The sequence below is a fragment of the Gavia stellata genome, chromosome 9 (genome assembly GCF_030936135.1).
Source record: "Gavia stellata isolate bGavSte3 chromosome 9, bGavSte3.hap2, whole genome shotgun sequence".
Classification (NCBI taxonomy): domain Eukaryota; kingdom Metazoa; phylum Chordata; class Aves; order Gaviiformes; family Gaviidae; genus Gavia; species Gavia stellata.
In genome coordinates this window covers 20791680-20816947 of record NC_082602.1, presented here as the reverse complement: position 1 = coordinate 20816947, position 25268 = coordinate 20791680, and the positions used below count along the sequence as shown (strand labels likewise).

Below are 25268 nucleotides of genomic sequence, written 5' to 3'. Positions count from 1 at the left end.
CAAACGCTTACTGGGAGCTTCCATCAAAACACAAGAAATTGACTTCAAGTCTTATTTTCAAAAACATTGAGATAAACTGTGAAGAACATTGTTAGTCTAACAACTAATGAGCCAACCACTCCAGTGAGGGTGCTTAAACGCTCTGGTGAATATAGGAAGGAGTTTGTATTACCAAAGGCTAATAAAACAATGCTGGAAGAAAAAGCATTTTGGGACTCAAGTGAAGAAATCTCAGGAGTCTTAGTAGTGCAAGTAGTTTTCAGCCACATGTCATCACTGCTGTTGCAGCTTTCCCTCAAATGACCAAGCATGTTAGTTCCTACCTGCAGAAGAAAGCGCATCAGATGAATCTCTTTTATATCATGATACGAATAACGCGAACACATCTGGTCTCCCACAGCATGATCTTTATGACATAAGTTGAAAATAAATGGATCACTGATGCTGGAAGAGAAAAAATATAAAGAAAGAAAAATTATTTTGAAACAAAATAAGATCAGGAGAGCCCTCATGAGCATCCAAGTCCTCCCTAAAGAAGATTAAAAATACTAAGAGATAGCAAGATCAACTGGGGCATACATGAATTGAAAACAAAGCTAAATACTGAAGGCAGATTTCGTACTAGTTCCCAAAATAAAATAAAGATCCTGTGGAGGCTAAGGGTAGGTTTGGAATTATTTTAGTGCATGCAAATAGACAGACAGCAATGTTTTGCACACACTGAAGTCTAAGAAGCAGCAAGGGAAGTTGCTGGGTGGGAGAACCTGAAAGCCTGGGTCAAGGGTAAGCACCATATGGACACATAGCTATTATAAACAGTAATTAATTGGAACTAATAATTAAGCAATTAATTCATTATTACTTTAGTTGTGTACATTTATTGCAATTGCTACCTACAGCCTAGCCCATAGCAAATCCCTTAGAAAAACAACCTAAGCTTTTATCGGACCCAGTCCAATCGATCCTTAAGTCACCTGATCAGATTGACTGATATTGGACTTAGTAAGAATCGGATGCAGAGCAGACAGTCAGGGAGTAAAAACACTGAGTTACTCACTGTCCCACTGGGCTTCGCACATAAGCACGCAGTATGCGTAAAGAGCTATGTCTAACAGACTCATTTTCAATATTGATCAGTTTCAATAAATCATGAGTCAAAGATGATAGCAGTGTGCCAAATATTAATTACGATTTTGTCTTGGAGAAACAAATAAAAACTTAGGAGACAATGAAGCTAAAGGCTCTTGTAATGACTGTTCCATATAAATAAAAGATGGGAGCCAGTCAGAAAGAAACATTAACAACACTTTAAAAGAATTGAAAAACAGCAACGTATATGTTAGACTGCCCACTATCTCCATCTGTTGGAGCTGGAAGTCCTTGTTGCACGTCCAGAGCCTGTGAACAAGCACCTATGTTAGTTATGTTAAACAATTCTGTGAACAGATGGAAAGGATGGAAAACGTCTTGCTTTGCTAATATCCCTCTTGAAATCCCCCCAAAGTCTGTGCAAATTCTAGGTATCCATGTGCCAATACTGAAGTTAACCAAGCAGATCTCTGGGAGGAAAGAATGACTCACCTGGACAAGCAGTGACGTGTACAGTAGACTTCTTCTAGAGGGGATAACACAAAGCACTCGCAGATGTAAAAGTGATCTTTGCCAAAGAGCAGCACTCCTTCCAATGCTGTATGCCCCTGCACAACTGCCACAGAACACTTGAATGTGACCTAGTATGGAAGCAAGCATAATGAAGCCAGCAGTGGGTAACACAGGAGACAGGGACAGCAGGGAGCAAGATCCAATGATGCAGAAGGACATATCTTTGTACCAAACTAGCTGGCATTTTGATTGGCAGGTCTATAGGGATGCAGCCACAAAATCACCGTAAGACTGACAGTGCATGCCTCTGTGGTACTAGTTGTGGGAGGGTCTGATGCCCTTTTCCCCTAGTAAATCTGTTCCTTCCCCATCCATCTGTGGCTGTATTTACCAACATCACTACAGAACATGAAGAGCTTGCAAATGTTGCAGGAGTTAGCACTGCAAAACTTTGTTAGACAGCAATACTTACTACACAGGCAGAGGATTGAAGCACTGAGGGAAGAGTCACTTACACAGCATCATACAGAATACCAGTGGAATATAATAAATATATAAATATTTAGAATACAGAGAAGAGACAAATACTTTTATTTAGATGGCAGTGAAATCTATACTTGAAAAAAATCCTGCAAAAGGATCCCAAGGAGCAATGAGCAAGTAAACGATCTAACACTCTAGGTATCTATCTCACTGTGGCCAGCTGAATCAGCATACAATGGACTGAAATCTCAGTAACACAAAACTCCTTGCATTGGCACTTTTCCTTCCTATATTGTGTAGAAGGCCAATCAAAATACATGAATCTATGATTCTAGTGGTCTTAAAGATTTAGTTAAATATTCTGGAATAGTTTAAAAAACCTCCCTTGGCATCCTAAGACTCACTTTCTTTTTCTTCCTCCTGAGCAAATTAACTTGGCCCTTAAAATAGAGGAATTTCTAACCCACAATTTAGAAGCACTGGGAATTTTTCAACAAAGTAGTTCTTCAGTCATATATGCCAGTTCATAGAAAGTTTTCTTGGGAATTCAACAGTTTTGATAAAGAAAAAAAGCCTTTTTTCTGGAACAGTTTCTATGGCTGAGAGATGGTGTAGAAAGGAAACAAACCAACAGAGAGAGCAGAAAAGCCCAACAATCTGGAAAATTGTGTGGGCTGTGGGAAACAAAGTTCTGATTTTAAAATCAAGCAGTAATTCATTGCAAAGAATTTCCCTAACATTTAGAGGCATGAAGTTCCTTATTTTTCTTGTCTATTGATTCAATCTTATGTATATACTCAGCTTCAAAAGAGCAGTCTACTGGTTTGCGCAGACAGTTGGAAGGATCAAGGTCAATTCACTGCTGTTTGGACTAGAACTTTGAACCAGTATTGCCTACATTCCCAGGGAGGGAGGCAGGAGCTAATCATCAGCCTATTAGCCCAGTCTCAGATGAAGCACCCCCTATTTGCAAAAATTCCTTCCAACTTTCATACTACAACAAAACAGTAATGCTACCTTACACACTAAGAAAACTGCTCACTGCTGAGCTCCCCCTGTAAATCAACACAATCCTGAACACATGCAATCCAGAAATTACTGTAAAATTTTGCAAGCTGAGTCCATCTGAAACTGCAAGGACCAGAGGGCTGCATACAGAGGGATTAGATCTGAGAGGTATTTACGTAGCAGGAGAAGTTTGCTGGTTCAGAAATCTAGTGCAATGTTCTTGAGAGAACTGATTGACAAGTATGAGAAGTATCACAAAGTCTGTTTTTTCTTTTAAGATCTCAATGATCTTACCTCTACCAAACTTTATAAAAACAGGGGTCCTGTATTATTTTTTGCGCATGCAAAAATGACCCAGAAATAGCATTGGTTCTACTTGATCATGTAAAGTCTACTTGATGTTATGTAGAGTAAATATGGTTCTCCTTCGCTTTTTGCCTTTGTTCCTACCTCACTATTTCTGGAACCAAATCTACAACTTTCCTTGCCTTCATCCCAAAATACACACAGGCTAACTCAGGTCAGCTGAAACAGACCTGCACTGCTACATAAGCTTTCAGTCTTGGATGCCAGCATAACATAAATAATAAATACATAAATAATCAAAATAAAATCTTGTTTCTACATTTACTTTTTTTTACTGAAAAGCAATTATTTTACCAACAAAATGGAGGGTTTCATTTTGAAATCACTTGAGTGGGAACAGAAGGTTGTTTTCATTCTGGGTTTGGAAAAAAACCAACCCTGGAAGATTTCTGTGGGTAATTTTTGATGAAAATCCCTTCAATCTCTTTCTCTTTCCCCTCTAAATTATTTGTAAGAGGAAGCTAGCATTTTTCTGTCACCTCTCCTGCAGATCCCACAGGAATGCCTGTCCCTGCGGGGATACGCCAACCCCAGAACTCTCTGAACTGGAGTGCCTGCGTGTGTGCATGCCATTACGTGGTTACAGGCATGTATGCTTGCACTGCTGCATTCTGCTCACATTAGTGAACGACAGGGTTTCCTGAGGCAATTAAATAGCAGAAAGATCGCTTCTTCCCAAAAGGAAGGTAACTGGATATTGAAACATCAGGCAGTTGTGTAAAATAGCTAAATGGACACAAAGTTGAAATCCAGACTTCTAAGAAATCCACCTCAGCAAATCCAGCCCATATGCCAGAGATCATGTGTGTGGCTTTGGGAGGTTCACGGATTGTGAAGGGGGCCTGCTCATGATCACTAATATGGTCTGGCACAAATAATCACTTTGTTACTCTACCTAAGGCAGGACCAGGACACATTAGCAGGTCTTGAGAGGGAAAAGAGAATGTACCTCTCTCTCTCAAACCTTAAACTCTAAGCCCCAGTACATTCTGCCTTCTGTACTATCCAACCAGTAACAGTCACCAGTGCCAAATCCATTTCTTCAATTTTATGTTATCACCCCCAACAGAATTAAATACATCTGCACTGTTAGAAATACTAGAGCCCTTGGGCTGAGTCAGTTGTTCGCATCTGGAGAACAGGGCGCATTTCATTCCAGGTGAGTAATAAAGATCTGACAAAGAGGTGTACTAAAGAACCCCCACCAGGACAGTCTTGTACCTACAGTCTTGCACTGAAACACCAAGCAGCCTGAAATTACCATAGATTAAATAAAAATTTTCCTTTTCTGTCAAAACAGAACAGAATCCAGTTCACCAGCCACTAGAATCATTAATCAATGAAGCAAACATGACATAAAATAATTGAATAATTACCTTCTAAGGTATTGCCCAAAGCCCTGCATCTCTTGATTGCTCTGTTCATTCAGATGTATGAGGGAATTAGAGCTAAAGGCGTGGGTTTGTTTTTTTTTTTCTTTTTCTTATTTTTTGGAAAAGCTGTTTGTAAATGTTCCAGTTGCATTTAAGCAAATAGTGATAAAAGCATACCTGCTCTGGAATTCAAGAGCCAGATTTCTGAAGGAATTACATGCCTGAAGATGCCAACAATCTTTACACAGTTTTAAAAAACACTGAAGCAGATTAGCCATCTATTCCTGCAGACTGTAGTAGTGTTGGAATGGCCCCTCCAGGGAAAAATACAATGCAAGGAAATTAAAGTCACAAAACCATGTCACTGGAACACACCTACCCATGCCACACAATCTCCTAAGCATAGCATTTTTATGGAATAAGGACAAAAGAATTGCTACTCCAAGTCAGTTCAGAGGTCCATCTAAACAACTATACTGCATCTTAGCGACAGAAGCTTAAGGAAAGAGTATAAGAAACGTGCTATGTATGGAGTGATCCTTGATCTTCATATACCTTCTCAGCACCCAGTGGCTTAGGGACTTCCTGAAGCCCCTTACTCCTCCTCATTGTCACATCTCATGTTTTCCTACAAACACTCACAGCTGTCTCTAATCACTTGCTCAGCCAAAGGTACAAAAACTTTGCACAATACACATAAAAGCAATGCATTCAGGTAGCATTGTATCAGGAATCACAGAGATGAAACCTGTAGTTATATACCCTTTCTGCCCTTTCTGTTGTGTATTGAGGAATCCCAGGGTGCATCAGCTACAAAGGACCTGTCAGTAAAGTAGGGTCAATGTTATTTAGGGCCACAGAGTTTAAAATTACTAGGAGTACATGAAACCAAATACATTCCTTTCACAATTTTCGCTAGGGAAACAGGTACCTGTTAAAAAGGTGAGAACAATACAGGTCCATTTCTCTGTGCCACTCACAAGACCTTTCCTGCAATGATTGTTAGTTTGCTTGTTATTGAAGTCTCATCTTACTTTGAAACAGTCACACATGCATCTCATTAATCAAAATTTAAGAATACGTGACAGGTTGCTTCATTCTCTCCAGCTGCTCAATGAACCAAGGAAACGAAATCTACTACACCTAGTCTTTAGTGGTAGGGGCTCTAGGCTCAAGTTTGGTCACCTCTGAACTGTTACCAACATTGGATCAAATTTCTTCTGCTCAGACTTGAGTGAAACCATTGCAATCACTAGAAAGCTTTGCAGTTCCAACTTCACTTTGGAAGACCCAGGACACATTCCTTTTTTGCAGTAGCCTCTACTCACCCTCCCTCCCTAACTCCACTGGAGCAAAAATGCCATGTGGGAAGTGTTTCTTCAGCATGCACTTCTCAGGTTTTAACAACTTTGCAAATGCTGCAAGGAGAAAGGGGGACAGCAGAAGAAGGTTCTTGTCTTGTACATGGTCGTGGGCACTGGGACTGCTCTTTGTCCTTGCTTTCTGTGATGAAAGCTGCCATCTGTCGTGGCCCATCGCCAACCTGAGAAGCTGGCATCTCTTAGCTGATGATAGCATCTGGAAGCCAGTTCTAATAGGATTGTACTCATACCTCTTGCACACCCAGACGTCTCTGTCTCGCTCCAGGCTCCTCTCAAACAGAAAATGCTGCCAAAAACTAATATGAGCCCTTAAATTTCCCCTTAGGTCAGTTCACTCAAGTTCATGGCCTTCCCACTGCTCCCACGACTCCCTCAGGAATAACCACAAAGTCTGCCTGCTCCTTTCCCTGCTGCATCATTCTACAGAAAGCAACAAACTGTTAGGGGATCAGTCGTGCTTGCTTGAGGTGGTAGGTAGGACCCTGGGGTTTGTCAGGAGCTCTGCAGAGATCCAGGGAGCAGCTATAGTTTAAAGACGTTTTTCATCAAGGCAAACACCAAAAACCCCCACCCAAAAGCAGATATGAAGGGGGAATACAAGGAGGTATCCATGGAGCACAAGTAGCATGGTGAAGGAGCACATCCAGAAGAGCAGAGATCTGACTAAAGCTGCTCTGGGTTTTTTCTGTGACACTTACAGCCTGAGTCAGATTCCTGTCCTTTGCACCTAGTAGCACAGTTGTTCACTGAGCTGGGGTAGGGGTGGAGAAGGGCCTCCCAGCAGTCTCTCTACTGCAGCAGAAACCCAGATAGGGCAAGTCAGATGAGTAATCATCAGCTACACCTTGTCCTTCTTCAGGCACTCCCATCTGAACACAGGAAGAGTTTCAGCACTCCTTCCTGCAGTGAGGTAGCCATTACAATCTCTGCTCCTGCAGCAGGGAGGGAAGAGGAGAAACTGAGGCACAGGAAAGGGAAATGGCTTGTGGCAAGGACCTGGCTTCCTAATCCTCTGCTTTGACCACAATAGCTACTCCTTGTTCCCACTGCACATCAGCATGTGTAAAGTTCTTTACTGCTGCATCCTCGCACTGGGATGAAGTGTAACAGTGGTCCCATGAAAATAGGCTGCCTTGGTGTCTTGCACAGCTGTGAAATATGTGCAATGCCCCTAAAAACACTAGCTCCACCAAGTGGATGCAGAGCTGCTGCACCATTCTGCTGGTCCTAGATGCTGAACCTTACAGCTGCTCCTTCTTTCAATTGAGCCTGTTCTTTAATCAGCTCCTTTCTCCCAACTATGGATCCCACTCCCTCTAACTATTTATGCTAGTCCCTTCTATTATTGTCCTTGGCATCTCCTGTACTCTCTCCAGCCCCTCCTTCAAGGAAAGGCATTGTGCCCAGATTTCTGCTAGGCCGTGCCCTCTTGTTAACTTCAGATTCATTACCCTAGCTGCTTGGATTTCTTTCCATCTCAAATGACTTGCTGGCAAACAGAGGTTTACTTTTCTCCAAAATTCAGAACTTCTACACCAAAATCATTCCCCAAGCCTTCCAACACTTCCTTCATCTATTACATGCTAACTGCACATTAACAACCTGGCAGAACTACTTCAGGATTGTAAAGATCAGGGAGGCAATCTTGCAGCTGGGGGCTCAAGTTGCAGATATAGGAATCCAATCTCCCTGTTTCTGCTGGTAAGCTAGGGTTATTTAAAGGCTTCGCTCTTACTTTTGGTAGGCAAGTTGATAGATTAGGTCAGGACAGGTTCCTATTTGCATTTCTCTTGCACAATTCTGCAGCAGCACGTTGTGTAACATCACCCACATAACATATAACCTCTCCTTCCATGCCTATGGTATGTACAGTCTCAGAATATTGAAGATACATGCAAAATATAATCTTCACCTGTACACACTATAACCTCTGTGGAGCCTCAGCAAAATGTATAACCAAGGAGCCAGAGTATGACAGTTCAGAAACTTCTGAGAAGACAGCCCTGACAGCAACATCTGTAAATCTGCACCTGCAATCTGGTATATTAATCTAGTGAATTATAAACATTGATTTCTGTGCGCAGGAAAAAAAAACATCCTGTGCTTTGGGCTTATAAACACTACTGGAATTACAGCATCAGTTCCAAACATTCAGCAATGAGGTGACTCAATTCCCAGCTTTGAGTTCAAAGTCACATTTTCCCCAAGCATACCAAAAGCAGTCCTTTTGCCCAGCTTTCACAAGTGGTCCCTGCTGGGGCCAACTGTAAGGGAGGAGGTGAAGCAACAAAATCTCAGCTACCAGCCTCCTTTAGTCTGCAAACAACTGCCCTGACCCTCCATCCCTTGTGCCCAGACTCTCAGTGCATGGGTAAGCCACAAACATCTATAATTCGTCTGAATGCCCACTTTTTTCTTTATGTACCTCCATAGAGCCAAAACACAACAACGGCCCTCTGCATCTTGCATTTCACCAGCACCGCGTACAAGGTTTTTGGCTTTTAGATGTGGCTCTAGCAGATCACTGAATGATGATAGGGACTATGGGAAACTGGTGCAGAAAGAAACAGGGAAGAACAGCAAGGAGCCTTCTTGAAGCTAAACTTCAAATAATCCGGAAAGAAACTGTTCTCACCACAACACACTCTCCCTTCCAAAGGCAGGGCTTGGACACATGGTGGAGGAGATTTGTGATTCTTTTGCAACCTCCTCCCTCTACAGTACAGGCCCATATCTAGGATCATAACATACTCCTACTATCCCCTCCAGCTGCCACTTTGGCAGAGGCCATTATAAAGGCCTGAAAGGCACTAAAGTTACTTTCTCCAGCAGATGCCAATGTAATACCCAGAACTTTCAGCAATTCTGCCCCTGGCCTGCTATTCCTGGGAGGTCTGATAGAGGCTTCCATTTTCAAGCTTTGTGAATGTCACACAAAATTTAAGAAAGCATTATTATGATTGCAAAGTCATATCCTCAAAAGTCGGCCTAAATTCTACCCCTTTGATTATGCATTATGTGACTGTGTAACTACAGGATTAAACACTACTTTTTTCATAGACCTTGCTCAGGATGGACATATTCTAGTGATAAATTAACACTGTGTAAGGAAGATGACTGGTATCTATAGCATTCCTGCTAGCTGCAGAACACAGAAGGTGCAGTTATATGTATTACAATGATCCTGGCTGGAAGAGACAGACTTATGGTCAATACAACCAAATACTACTTTGAAGGTATGGATTTGGATATACGTACCTTCCACCCTATTTACTGGTAAAGCAGAAGGGATAGTCTTATGTCAAAATCAGCCAGTGATTATGTCATTAAAGACTATAATTGCACAGAGATCTGACATTAATTTATTGATTTCTGGCATTTCCTAAATTCAGAGTGTTTGACTTTTAAATCTGGGAAATGTGTTCCTCTGTGTGTAGTTTAGCAGATAAAAAAGCAATTAAAAAGGACATATCTAAAGGCTGAACTTTGCATGGTCTGGGTGTTGTTCAAACACAGAGTATGACTGCTCCCTCATACGATTAGTCTCCACTCGGTCAGAGACTAACCTTCACCACTCAGTAGCTTCCTTCCTTAGCCTATACTAAAACTGCATCCATTTGCTTTCTCCTTTATAGTCCCTTTCTCTCAGAGTCCACGTGATAAACACATCCTGTTTAATACCTAAAATTAATTTCATGGGAATGCCTAGAAATGTTTTCTAGTCTATTTTGCAAGCAAGATAAAACAAAAGGCTAGATGATATTAGCATGGCAATACCCCACCTGCACCCATATTCTCCTGATTGAACTTGCTGAGAACAGATTCTGAACCAACAATGTCAACGGCATTTGATCTGCTGCTTCTGCAAAATGCCATCTCACATATCTGAAAATGGTAATACAAAAAAATAGCACTGGGCGACATTATAAAACAATGACCACTTTCCAGAGAAGGGCTATCCTCGTGTTCCAGAAATCAATCTAGCATCTGCCAAGGCATCGCAATGATTTTTCTGTGTAGTGCAGTAGGTAAGATGGTTCCAGTTGCCTGCTTGAAGTGCAAACAGCTCATGAGGCAGCCATTTACAAGGCAGGACCGCAGCGCACTAAGTGAGCGCAGGACAGCTAATGTCACCCCCTACTGCTTTTTTTAATACTTCTGTCAGCTCGGCAACACGGTGACTGCTGCTGGAAAAAAACATGCCTGGCATTTCTGACGGCTTCCTGCAGAGTTACATGGAGAAGAGACAGACAGCCTGAAGGCTCAAAATGAGATCAGCACATGGAAAACATGCCTTACATTTTCCTGCTTGTCTCCTTCTGCTGGGGAGAGGTATGTGTGGGGGGAAAGGAGGAGGAGCAGGGAAATGAATTATGTTTGTATAGACAAACAGTGTACCAACAGCTCTAATAGCATGAGGAAGCCATCATGTTAGAGAGCACGAATGTGACCCCTGGCCACTGGCAAAGCATCAAGAAAATCCAGCGATGATATTGAGACATAGATACAGAAATCATTATTTTGGTTTTATGTACAACTATCACAGCACTGTCATGGCTGAGTTTAAATACTCCAAGTCTGACCCTTGGCTTCTACTATGGGATGCTAACTCTTGGGCCAACAGGGAGAGTGATGCCACTGAAGAAACAGGTACACTGCAAAAGATCAGAGAATGAGGCCGGGTCTGCTCCTCGTGACAAGATCTCTCACAGTCCTGCAGAAAATGGCTATGTGCAGCACATATCCAACATCAAGGATTTGATTTGGAGTCACCATTGTGGGGGCTATGCTGAAAGCAAAGGGCAGGTTGCTGCCTTTTGAGCAAAGGGATTAAATTGAGAACACCAGACCAAAGTTACCGTCCCCCTAACAGAGTCACCCCTATTGACTCCACAGTTCATGTCCTCCCCCAGTGTTCCTGATCCTACCTCTTCCTTATGCTGGGAAGAAACCTGGGAGAAGGGCATCCAGTTCAGTACAAGAACAAAGAAGGAACAGCATTGTTTTGACTAGATGACACACAATGGAAGCATCAAACAGGAAGCAGGGAAAGTCTCTATGGCCTTAGAGAGAAGAATCTGTCCAGTACTGATGAGGAGGCAAAGAAGAAAAAGACATGTGAAGGGAGGAAGAAAACATTTTCTGTTATTCAGCAGGAAGAGATTCAAACATAACTGAGCTAGCATCCTACATAAAATCGGCACTTTTCCAGAGGTAATAAACAAATTTGATCCAGGCACTGCTCTGAGTATGAATAAAGGTGGGGAAGCAGGACAGGAATTCTCAGAGTCTCATAATTTGCCATGTCTTAAGCAAATTCAAACAATACTGTGTCACAGGTACGAGAATACCTTGGTCATATGTCCAAATTTTTTTCTGTTACTTCAAAGAGTTAATGTCAAATGCTCTTCAAGAATAAGTCTACATAGGAGTTCATACAGAGGCTGGAAATTTGTAATTGCTCCCAGGAAACAGATAGTGATGATGTTTACTGTAGCTAGCCTGAATCCACCTGAACCCCAAACTGAAAGGAACAGATAGGCCTTCACATCCAATTCACCCTCCAAAATGCCATCTCGACAGAGAAAATTTTTTAGTTCATCCTTCTTACCTTTTCACTTGCTGCAAACTCCTGCAATATAATTTGTCTCTCCACACACAGTTCCAAGAAGTCTTCTGAATGGAAACTCTCATGTAGAGCAGGGAAGAACGTTAGCTGATTACAATCTGATCCCTTCTTATCCATCTCCCTTTCTGTTCCATTTAACGTCAGCTCTCCTGTATCAGTATAAAAGAGATTGCAGTTTTAGTGGCAGCCGGATGACACAAAAAACATTTGCAATTTAGACTTTCACCCAATCTGTTCTACCTTGGGAAATAGCATTATTTATCTGCAAAAAACAGGCAAGAGAGAAGTAAAATCTGCGACTGCTAAAGAAGGATGCTTAGTTCAGGGAACTAAAAACAGGTAGCTGCACTCAGTCATGATTCAAACTAAATTCCTATAATCACTGAAGATTCAAACATCTTGAACAAATGTATTTATCCTCATTTCTGCACTGTTTTGGGCTGATCATCTGATAATCAAATAATTTAAAAAAAATAATCTGTTCACATACTCACACTAAAAAGCATACAACAATTCTGCCTATTCCAACAGTGTACACTAGAAACTTGACCTGGAGCAGCCATACAGGTGGCTGAAATCCACAGCCTTAGACTTGGCTGACGTTTCCAAACTACAGTTCTTTCTCAATGTTTTTTTTATTCCCCCTCTGAAAAACTATTGACTTCTAGACCATAGTTCACTTCCCTGCCCTCCCCCCCCCCTTCTTTTAATGTCTCGCATAACAGAAAACCTGGCTTTGGAAAATGAAGAATGTTGACATAATGATCATATTTTGAAAAATCTGGTTCTATTTTGAATGTTGAAAAGCAATTTGGCATATTAATGTTCTTGATGAATTCCTTCCAGTGTCCATTATTTTGTCCACATTCTAGGAAAGTTACAACTCCTATTACCACTTCTCTGAGCCACCTATTACCTGGTTTTAAACACTATTTCAGAGGTAGAACTGGAGTGCCTACTAAAAGCAGGGGGAAAGTCTGCACTTCTGAGTTTAAGCAATTGGGAGCTTTCCAGGTGCCCAAGAATGCCCAAAGCTTTTATTTCAAGATCGCTTTTTTGCTTTCAGATCTTTCTGGTGGCAACAAGAGAGCAACAAATTCTGAAGACAGTTTATATACCAGCTATAACAATTGTATGATTCTTTTCCCAGATGTTACAGTGACTTTTTAGCCCAGAGCACTGACAATAAGTTTTTTTCACTAGACGAAATTCTGACTTGAAACTCCATACACTAACTCCAATTCTCTTTGGCTGTTTGTGTCCACCCTCTTGATGATGTAATTTAACCCTAATAGGTTACCTGGATTCACTTCGGCAGGGGGGGTTGTTTCATTTCTGTTTGCTAGGAGAATCTGAAAAGAAACTAGGTATGACTTGAGTGGAATATGCAGACAGGTAAACATAACTCAACCTTGTTGCAGAGAAAAACACAGATTTAGAACTACATTGCAAATAAATGCCTTGGAATTTCAAATAAACTCATTTGAAAGGATCCAAAGGAACAATTAAATGTAGGAACAAATGTCAACAATTAAGCAAAAGGACTATTGTCTTTTCAAACAAGACTCTGCATGAGGCCAGTTATAAAATAAAAAACATATCACCCAGTCTAGAGAAAACTGCCAGAACCCAAGCTTCACATAAAAGCTGAAAATGTCCTAGAGATGGGAACCTCGTGATATACTTAAGTGCTTCAGCTTCTGGTTGATAGGATTTGGCACTTAGACCCTATAGAGACAGACAGTAGTAAATACCCCACGTATACAGTTCAATGCTTAGTTCAAAACACTCTAATTCCCCTTTTGATCATCCATCAGTTCTAGCAGCCCTAATAAGCATAAGACTAACAGGACAGTGCAGCCTACTAACTGGACTCTGTTGCATACTTTGGGAAGTGCTATACCCATGAGATATTACAAGCAGAAAAGTATGATCAGGTTATACGCTCATCTGTCTGGAGAGACCTTATACCAGAAAAGAGGGAAAAATCATTCTGTTGCTGCTAAATACATTGCAGTCCCTCTTAGACCAGACCCGTTCAGTGGGTTCTTTATGCATGGCACAGCATATTGATGAGACAGGTGATGTAACCAGGAAGTGTTACAGAAATTGTGCACATCCTGCAAAAGCTTTCTACCTCAGTCTTCATTCGCATCATTGTTGCTTGGGTGTTCACATGCTGAATCCTCCTCCTCATTCGTGAAGGCCCTTCATAACAATCAAGAATCCATCGTGGCTCTAGGGATCGTGATGCATCTCCCCACAGGCCCCTTCTGTAAAAAAGTTGCTCCTCAAGTACCATCCAGTCCTTGGCTGCTTTGTTGTAACCACACTGCAGCATCTGTGGGACAGAACCACTTTGTGCCACCTTTTCACAGAATCACTAAGGTTGGAAAAGACCTGTAAGATCATCAAGTCCAACCATCAACCCAACACCACCATGCCCACTAAACCATGTCCCACAATGCCTCGTCCATACGTTCATTGAACTCCTCAGTGATGGTGACTACACCACCTCCCCGGGCAGCCTGTTCCAGTGTTTCACCACTCTCTCAGTAAAGAAATTTTTCCTACCATCCAGCCTGAACCTCCCCTGGCGCAACTTGAGGCCATTTCCTCTAGTCCTATCACTTGTCACTTGGGATAAGAGACCAGCACCCACCTCTCTGCAACCTCCTTTCAGGTAGTTGCAGAGAGCGATAAGGTCTCCCCTCAGCCTCCTCTTCTCCAGACTGAACAACCCCAGTTCCCTCAGCCGCTCCTCATAAGCTCCAGTGTGCTTTTGCACACTTCCCTCCTGCCATCCAGCAGTGACACCACCCCAGTGATTCAGAGGGATCTCCGCAACCTACCAGGTGCGACCACTGCAGAGGGAGCACTGCAGACCCAGCATACACACGTCCGACTGACCACTGAAAGTGTGCTGTGGGAGATGCTACTAGTCAAACTAAGATACAGTGACAAATATAAGCATGTCGCAAAATTCAGCCTCCTTGAAAATGGCTGCTTTCATTAGATTTCCAATTCAAAAACAGTGAGCCAGGAGAATAGCATCACAGAAGTTTTATTCACTCCAGTTTTTTTCTGGCGAGTGTTTGTGTCAAATGGCAACAACCACGCTCACTGAAAACACAGTCTGAAAGTCTCAGAAGTGTACTATGCTCCCTCCAAGCATGGCATAAATGTAATTATTTCTACTTAGAAGGTGTGGGCAGGGATTTGGGGGGCACTAAAATATCAATTTAAAGGAGAGAAGAGGTGAGAATTTCAAAGAATTAAAAGCTTGTTGGTCTCTGATGGGCAATCCTGAAACAGAAGCATACTTGTGAGATTTTACTGGCTATGAGCTTGAGACCTCTCGAAAAGTTTTACTGGCTGCTAAGAAAAAGAGGTCAAAGTCCTCACTTTCATTTCTGCCACTGTGAGAGTGGAGTAATTCATTTAAACAAAAGAGGATCTTGAAGATAAAGTGAGGAATCTGATTGGTGAGTGATGCTATATCACATTTCAGTGGTGATATCAGGAACAGATTTTTGACTCATCAACTCCCAGCATTTCTTTGGGCACACTACTCATCTCGCTTCGGAAATGCTGATTTCTCAGGGTAGTCCAAGAGCATCCTTTCAACAACAGAAAGCTGTCGCACAATATTTCTGTTCTTTACCTGTACATGGTTCTTGTACAAAGAGGCATACAGCTCCTGCCCAATTCTTCGGTACCGCTCCATACATGACACAAATCCCTAGAAGAAACATCAGAACACATTACACCAAGGTGCTGCAGGCGTAAACTCAGTGAGGGGCAGAAGCAGGCATTAGTTGCTCTGTCTTTTTACAAGAATTAGGGAATATGCCCTGTGTCTGTAAGTTTGATGGCTCTCCAGACAGTATAGTGATGAGGCAATCATCTGTGAGCAAGTTGCACACTTACACCAGGAAGATAAACATATTCATGATCTTAACAAGGGTCGTTAGTGGAACTACTCAGAAGGAGAAAGAAAATATCAAATAAAATCTAAGTCTCCTCCTTTTGGAGCTGAGTTAGTACTGCAAGTAGCATAAAAGACAATTATCTGTTGTAGAAAACCCAACTGAGATAAGCATCCATAACGATACACCTGCTCCTTGCTGCATAAAGAGAAAGTGCAAACAAACGAATGGTCCATGTCCCCTTTTTGCAGACAGGAAACCAACTGTTTCCAAAAACATTTTTGAGATTTAGAAGCTTAAGTCCTCTGGCAACAAGTGAATTGCAGTATAAATACACTATTTTGTGATGCAGAGATGTCTGAGCTAGCTCTAGAACTGGAAACTTTTAGAGCTGTGCTACTGCAAGATGACACCCATAACAACTGCCTCTGCTCCACTACGCAGCATAGACATGCCCTAAACCCCAGTGCTACTTAGGTGTTTCTGGAAACACATGTTTTCCAAAGCAGTCTGACAGAACTTCCTGGCCACCTTTCCTTTCCTTCCAGAAGGCACTAGACTCACAGAACAGTGAACCCGCATTAACAGTCATACATTTCATCTGCTGTTTTACTGGAATGAACTTCTCAAACTAAGGGTCTCTGTGCAAGTACAAGATTGATGAACCGCTGTCAAGACATTACGAGTTGCATTCCACACTCTGCAAACAGATTGTTATGTGATCTTCAGCAAGACATGCAATTGCCCTAAACCACCACCTCTCCAACCACAAAACAAAGACTATAATACTAACCTCAGAGTTACACAGCTAAGATCATGAACAATGGTCCAGTGTGGTAGGATCCTTAAACTCAGGGAGTAGGGAAATGAAATGGATTTCATTCTTTTCTTACCTACTCCATCAAAACCCGCAGGTTTTGGGGTCACAAGGTTCACATAGCCAAGACCTACGCAGAACACAAACCAGAGAATTTCCAACAACGCTTCCTATCTGAGCCTCCCTTTTAAAAAGATCAGCACAAACATTATTAAACTCAATGCAATCCCTCAGGTGCCAAACTAGCATCACGCAAATAACAAAACACAACCTAGGATATTCACTATCATACCAATTCCTCAAATTCACCTGTCAAACTTTAATCAAAGACAAGCTTCCAGCTTTGAAAACGCAAGGTTTGCTCCCCCCTTTCTCCTAACCATCTATGACATTCTGGATCTCAAAGAGACTTGAAGTATTTGTTCTCATGACATTTTTTAGCCTGATCAGAGAGACAAAGCATACAGAAAGGCTGTGTGTAGAGCTGAAGCACTGAACAACTGCTGAGTAAGCTACTGGCTTGTTTTATCTTATTGCATGAAGGCAACTGAAGAACCAGCACAGGACTCTGCTTTAACAGCTGTCCAACACTCATGAGACTGTTCTACAGTCTTGTAACTCAGACTTTTCTATGCAAACACAAGGAGAGCTGCTCTCTCTCCTTGCTCAGTATCTCTTTGTGTGACTGCTGACAAGTTGATACCGGGGAGAGCTCTGTATCACAGCCTTCTTACTAACAGTCACAGGTAAAAATTCTCCTGTTTGACAGTGTATTTCCTGGGAAAAGATTCTAGCTATCCTATTACAACTGCATGATGCCATGTCTGATCTTCTGGGCACACTTGCTTTAAAATTTTCCAAACCAAAAGCTCTCTGAAAGAGCAACTATTTTTCCTGAAGTCAATGATAGAGCACATTGAGACCTGACTCAGGATGCTGCTCCTTATCACTACTGAAAGAAACAGAATCCCAAAAGTCACAGTATCCAAATAAACCGTAATATCTATTCCATGAGCCAGCCAAAAGTGTAGGAAGGATGCAGGCTTATTTGAACATGATTTTGAAGCCAAATCCTTCCCAGGAACTTACAAAAGGTACACCAAAGCCATGACATGAAAAGGGAAAAAAAAAAAGTAATTAGAGTGGCTGACTATTAACTGCATTACAGAGAGTAGCAGAAGTATCTGTTCCTTTGATAAATTCCTGAGGACCAGAGGTGGCAGAGAAGGCAGAAGCTATTCAGAGATTATACAGGAGAGGTTAGAATGCCCCCAGTGCCATTCAAAGGCCCTCATGCCCCCCTGAGCTTCCCTGACAAAGGTGAGATTGCTCTGAGTCACAGCATGAGGTTAAACTGGCTGTGAAAGTCCCAGCCTCTCACTACCTAAAAGCCATGGATCAGATGGGTAACTTTTAAATGCATGGACTCTGTGCCACGCTGGCAGTGATTCCTCACAGCAAACTGTCTAGCTGCTGCTTGCACTGCGCTATAATTAAGTTAACACACAAGGTCTATGTGGTGTGCCGATTACTGCTGGCTGCCAGCCAGGTCTGTACCCCTACTGCGAAGTCACATTTATTGGTGTTTCCCTGCAGGAAGCTCCTGTTTTACACTGATGAAAGTCATTACATTTTTGTTTGTTTAAAGCATCATTAAACCTGTAATCACAGTTGCGGCCTCACAAAACTATTCCATAATTCATATAAAACTCCCATAAAGGCTGACCTAGAAAGCAACAGCATTTCTGTGCTGTTGAGCTGGGCTCAGTACAGGAGAAGAGCTGAGATCCCAGCTCTATGTGGACATAGGGTAAAAGCCATTCAGAACAGACAACCAATTCCTCCAAGTATTAACCACCATATCAGATATCCACAGGCTATTCAAGCCGAGGCAGCTGTTTCAAAGTTGCTCATAGTCTGTACTTCACTCATGGTCACCGATCAGACCCCTAAGGTCAAAGCCCACATTGCAAAGATTCTCACTGACTTCTACCGACCCAGCTCTTAGCCTTTGAAACATATGAAGGGTCCTAAGAAGGAAAAATTCTGCTAGCCATGTCTGGTGAACTGAAGACTAACCACTTTGGCTTCCAAATGAGCTATAGATAGCCATCTCCAACCAGATGAACACATCCCTGATGATCATCCTCACACGGAAATGATCTGGTTGTAAAATAAAATGAACAGTTAACAAAATTGGAGATCACTGTGATTGGGGAAAAAAACCAAACCAAACCAACAAAACCAAAACCTGAAGAAGATATGGAATAAACATGGAGAATATAGACCAGGCTATTATTTATTAAGCGTTCAGTCAGAACAATTACAGTGTAATGCTTAATGAACTAGTGCAAACAAGTTTCTAACAAATAAACCATTAAAAATTGTAGGTGGCTATCACTATCCTTTAAAATGGCAACTCTTCATGCAGTTGATTAAATACAATAGTGTCACAGTGTAATAACTATCTTGATCGAAAACAATATGCCAGGTTTGATCATTGTTAGTATTGTGTAACATAATAAAAGGTTTGAGTTTCATATGAGAAAAGCAGGTGTAAATGCAAGAAATACAACCTGCATTCTAGGGAAGAGCAGACTAAAAGGCCATATTGATCCATCCTGGCCTAAAAATCTGAGTATGATACCATGCTTTAAGTCTTTTTTATACATACTTCTCTAATTTGCAGCCTTAGACAAGCACATTCTAAGTAGAATCAGGTCGTTTTGCTGCCTCGGATTCCTCAGCCAATATTTAGAGCTTGAAAAGGTGATGGAATTCACAAGCTATTTCCCTATTAAAAAAAACACATCATAGAATCAAAACCCATTTCTCCTCTCGCTGCATGGAGACCTCATGCAAAAAGGAGAGAAAATGATTAGCATTGGGGAAAGGTAAAACCAGCAAAGAGAAAAATGCTGGCAAAGAGAGAAATTAGCATGCCAAAAAAACCCAGAGAGTGGATTTTCTATAATTTCTTTCAACTAAAGCAACTGAAAGGCTGCTTTTAATAAGAAACAGTTGAAAAGGAAAAAAAAAAAAAAAGAAAAAAGGTTGAGGTGTGACTTCTAAGTTACCAATTCTCTACTGAGGTCTGGAATGTTTTAAGTCTGATTTTTTTTTTTTATTTTTTATATATATATATATATATATATATCACTTAACACTCCTGCACCCCATAAATATTCAGACTTGCTGTAATAAACTCATATTGCATGATACAGACGCTACATATGCCACAGTTCTTTCCTAAAGAAACATTATGTCATTGGAGCTGTGCACGTTGAGGCTTTCTCTGGGGAATTAAAGGCTATGTGTTGTATTACAGAACACACATGCACACAAAAGTATGTGCCAAAACTCTTAATAAATAAAAATAAACTTCAAGACAAAATAATTTTGGACTTGGAGGAGACAAAAGGAAAGCCCAAATATCCAGATCCTTCACTGTACCAAATGAATAGTCCCACAGATGATAGTGAGAATACCCACATACTTGTTTTGAAGCATTTGTTTTAGTCATTTGCTGGTGAGGACAAGAACTAGTGATATCAGTCTACTACTTTAGCTCTTCTGAGCAAAATTAATATTAAAAATATATAAGCACACACAGTAAGAGCATTCATATAGCACTGTAGCTCTAACAAAAATATCTACTCTTGTACTGTACTTCTCACCAGTACATCTCAGAGGTATGAAGGAAGTCAGAGAGTCAAAGCCTTTAGCTTACAGATGGGGAAACTAAGACAAGTGAGTTTCTGGAACGTCCTGCCACTATGACTTGGTTGCGGGGGAAGGGGGGGGTGGTGATGGGGCAAACCCAACGCGAATTAATTTGAAACAGCCTGATAAGCCCACAAAGAGGATGTATATGGTGACAGCATGCAGTAGTAGGGGTGGGAAACAATTTGACAAACCAATTTGGAAATCCCTTCTACTTTTATGTTCCCAGTGCCAGATCATATTCTAATATAGCTGATTTACCAGATAGTAGATCTTACATCCCAGGAAGAGTCCACAGACCTTACTTCTCTAACCTGGGCTTTCACAATTCTACATGGAGGGTTTTTTTGATCGAATTACAGCTATTCAAGCAATCACTGGGTTTTTAGAAAGTATTCCATGGGCATAGAAAAACAGAACAGCAGGTAAGGAGCTCTTACGGACACAATAAACTGCATGTAAATAGCATATGTGATAGTGGCAGAGTTTGTGCATGGCAGAAGCAGATTTGATAACCCTGATTCAAGAAATCACTGTGTTTCAGGATGTGTTTAGGCATGTACTTCACAACTTTTTTATACCGGTTGTCTGAAGGGGAGCAGATTTGCCTTTAATCCAAGCATTTAAGATACAAACATACAGATAATATACGTAGCACTTGGACGTTGAAAGTGGCAATTAAACATGCTTAAAACCTCTATGGGTGATAACTGCAAAAGAGGGAAACAGGAAATTAGCATCATTAGAATGAGAAAAATTACATGATGCTAATCTGATACACCTTTGCCATCTTGAACCAAACAGAAAAGCTGCATTTTTCATGAAATAGAACACTAAGGAAATGCCATTTTATAACGAGCAAAATGTTCAGTTTTACTAAGTATGTATTTCCCAGCAGCTCCACATTAAATGGCATCCACCTGTGGTGCAGCATTACTCCTCTCGGCAGCCCCATACCCCAGCTTTGTCCTCTGGACTGCATGCCCTAACCAGCGTGGATCTCCTGTCACTGATGATGTGACTTAGGAAGGAGACACTGTCTCACTGAAGTAACTGATTTTTGCAGTCACCATCTAAACCCAATAATCTTTTTAATGGAAAGTTCCTGAACCACTATGACTGACTTAGCTACAGACCCACATTGTCAGCAGTTAAGTTTTGAGCCTAAACTCTTTTGAGGTGTGAAAACTATCTTCTTGTATTCACTTCAGTTCTCATGCTCCTTTTTCCACACATCTAACCAGAATTTCCCCTCCTGACATGCACAATTAAAGCCCGATACTTTTGGTCCCTTCCTGCTAAATCACAGAGAATAAATCAATCCCTTCTTCATCAGCCTCACAAGCAGACGATGGGATTACAGCTAGCATGGCAGTTTTACAGAGAAGAATCTGAGTGTTACAGTAAATTACTAGACCTGGGTGAAGCCTCCAATTCACCAGCCCTGTTGTATTCAGATACCGGGATAAAGTGCATAACATCTCCAAGTCTACTACTGCTACTAAATCTAACATGGTGAACCAGAGACTAGGTACGCCGCTACACTGTGCAAACAGTAAGCAACCCATCTTGTGACCAGACTTCTTTTCAAGTAATTGACTATGCACTAGGAAGTGAATAGGTTCATTTCACAAGAGGAAAAATTGTTTCATTAGTCACCAGGTAACAAGCATTAAGCTAAGGTAGATTATGTTTTCCTCAGCAGATTAAAGAGCAGTTTGTCCTAGTCCTTTGCATACACTCTCCACACTGAGGGTTGTTTGCAGGCTCTTTTGAATCACAAAATTGTTATTGCCATGTGGATTTTACTGTTACTTTGCCAAAATTCATTTAAGCTTTTCAACAGACTGTAGTTCCAGCAGTTAAGTGTTGCATGGAAGCTTCGTGCCTCAACCCGCTAGGAGGCTAATGCACAGTGCCAACTGCTTCTAAGGATCATGGATGGATTCCTGGCATCACCAGTTGGTTGGGGAATAGCAAACTTAATGAGAAAAAACTCCATATATCAGTGCATCATCAATGTACCCACACACAGGGGTGTGTTTCAAGAGGACAAACCCAAAGTATGGTGTACATGTGATGAGACTTCCACACTGTATTTACCAGCTAAACTCAGGCAACACAGAAGCAGCAATACTTCTTTCTATAGCAACTATATATACATATGTATGTATGTGCGCATACACACACACTCCTTCAACAGATGATACTATTGAAGAGATGAATTCCTGGGAGAACAGATAACTTGTCTCCTAATAGCAAAAAAGCACAATGGGAGGCAGGACACGTTTGTTCTTTAATCCCATCTCTGAGAATGACTTCTGTGTCTTCGAGATAATTCACTCAACCCCTTGAGGGCTCAGTTTCCATCCTGTTACAGCAGAGGTATTAGCTTTTACCTCTACTGAAAGGTGAAGGTCAGACTTTGGCATTATGCGGAATAGCAATGGGGTCTCTTCTTTCCTTCACTTGTTCTTACTCACCATTTTCCTATTTCTATTTAGAACAGTGATTTTCTATGAAGTCCTACAGGCGTATGTAACTTAGGGCTTTATTACATAGTATCTCAATACATTTATCTGAAACCCTCATGCACTGGTGTTTTCTGACCACATTTGAATTATGGCTTTTAAGAAAAACATGTACTTCTAATCCTTTAGCTGAAGAAAGAATATTGTTAACACTGGTGTATGCTTAGAGCTCAGAGTGCAGAATATAAAGAAACATCTCTTCCCTGACCCCTAAAATTGACAGTTTTCCTAAAATGACATGCATTTAAATATGTCAAGATTACTTCTGGAAATTTTTAGTGCCTGTAGAACAATCCTGGACTCTACTCTGTAACAGAAAGCATGAATGGAGCACAGATAGGCACAACCAAGCTTTATCCTTAATTTGACTAGCAAGGATGAGAACAACAGGTTAGTAACCGATACCCTTATTTAGGAGAAACCTTTTAGTTCATCTTGCAGAGATTTCTAGGATCTCTCCCAATTTCCTGCTCTCTACTTGCATATACCACCATCCAGTGCACACTCTCAGCTATTTTCAGTCCCTGCTGTCTGATAGAAATTCATACTTAATTTTCTGGGCACTCAGACTCCTATGTGCATTTTATACTGCTCTTGCATGAGACAAGACACCATATATAAACTCACAACTTGTTGATAAGCAAATTTGGTCATAATTCTTCTCCTTATATAGATTTCTAATAATAAATAGCGTAATTGAAAAACCACATTATTTGCCTTTAGAAATAGAACAAATATAGAACTTAAAAAATAATGAATAATGAAAGATTATTTTCTTGTGGGAAACTGTGGATGAGAATGTTGATTCCACCCAAAGTTTTAAAACAAAAATGCAAGTTTGATTCAGTGTAAATTGCCACTTCGGAGTTTTGAATCAAACATATAAAGCAACTTAATTCAAACAATTTCTTTCTGAAATTTTTATAAATAAAACATTGCATCAAAGTTCAGGAAGAAAACAGACTTATTTGAACCAAGAAATAGGAAAAATTATTTGTCTTTATGTATTCAGCAGAGAAAAAAATTCTGTTTCAGTGGCTAGCACTTGTTTCTAGGGTTTCTCTGTATCCAAATAAAACTCTGCTTTCATCCACATTAACACCATTCAACTCGTTTGGCATCATCTCTGTCATGTGAAAATAAAACTCTGTAACCAGCAGCTCTTGAAAGATGAGATTTCAATGCCAGCAGCTTTAAACATTAAACTCCACTTGCTTGAAATCCTATATCCAAGCTTAAACCTGAACCAGACACAATCTCTAGCTCGAAAGGCAAAAATATATTTTAAAAAAATATGCAGGAAACAAAAAATCCCATCTTTTCATACAATGTGTAATTAAATGAAGGGACTTCACTGCCACAGGACGCCACTGAGTTTAAAAACACAGAAAAACTCCCTCTGAATAGTTACCCACAAAAAGGTTTGGAAGGGATATTATTTCTTGTATTTCAGGTTTTAAGATTAAACTGATATAAATCAAGAAAGGAACAACTTTGCTAGGATAGATTTTTCTACTGTGCATTGTGCTGTCACACACCATCTCCTGTAGCTACCAGTACTGGACTTTTAGGGGACAGACTGTGGGGTGAGTGGCCTGTGGATCTGAGTCAGCCTAATAATTTGTATTCATCATCATACAACCTTTATATTCCAACTTCTCTGTTAAACAGTTATCTTCAACGAATGTGGAAATTATTCCCATACATTTCAGAAAGTTTGGTGATTTGTGTTATATAAAATCAGATAGCTCTGCATTTTATGTTTTCATGCAGTTCTTCTCTAACTTATTGACCTGTTGAATTGTTTCTTTATGATCTTGTAAACAATCTGAAAATGATAAATGAGCAGTGTGTCAGATATCCACTTAAGAGGACATAAAAATTTCTTTGTTCAAAGTTAAAGAAACTTTTTCCAGCTTGCTGCAGCATACTGTAATTTAGCTTTGAGCCAGTTATTAAACAAGACAATAATATTATAATGGAAATTGTTTAATATACATCATTAATAGTAAAGTGCCTGCTTTCATTGAAGTAAAAAAATGTGTGCTATGAGCAGTTTTGAAATGAATATTTGATTCCAAACTTCCCTTGTGGATTTAATGACATGCTAATTTACATTTTAATTACTTCCTAAGAAATCAAAGCATTTGTTGACAGAAGAACATAATGTCAACTTCACGGTGCACTGTTGGTGGATAGTTAATGAACTTAATTAGATAATTAGTGATGTTAATTATCCTTCTATTGTGAAGATAAAGATGTTACACAAATGATGCACTTTTCAAAGAAATATCATTATATGTTTGCTCGTTTTAACTCAGTTCACTTGAAAACCTGATAAAAGACCAACTGAGTGATTGGTAAGAAAAATACGTGTTTAAATAATAGTGATTATGTTTCAAATATTTCTATCTTCATTTCACCT

The 25268-nt window shown here is 40.6% G+C and overlaps 1 protein-coding gene across 1 annotated transcript in view; it reads right to left on the bottom strand.

Annotated features, from left to right (window-relative positions):
• The window catches only part of WDFY4 (WDFY family member 4), a 140337-nt gene that overhangs the window by 49791 nt on the left and 65278 nt on the right, over positions 1-25268 (bottom strand). The window contains exons 39-44 of the mRNA XM_059821010.1: positions 15508-15585; positions 13981-14184; positions 13144-13195; positions 11826-11992; positions 1582-1730; positions 324-444 (exon numbers count right to left, since the gene is read on the bottom strand). Of these exons, the coding sequence (XP_059676993.1) occupies positions 324-444; positions 1582-1730; positions 11826-11992; positions 13144-13195; positions 13981-14184; positions 15508-15585 (771 nt within the window). The remainder of the gene's footprint in view (positions 1-323; positions 445-1581; positions 1731-11825; positions 11993-13143; positions 13196-13980; positions 14185-15507; positions 15586-25268) is intronic.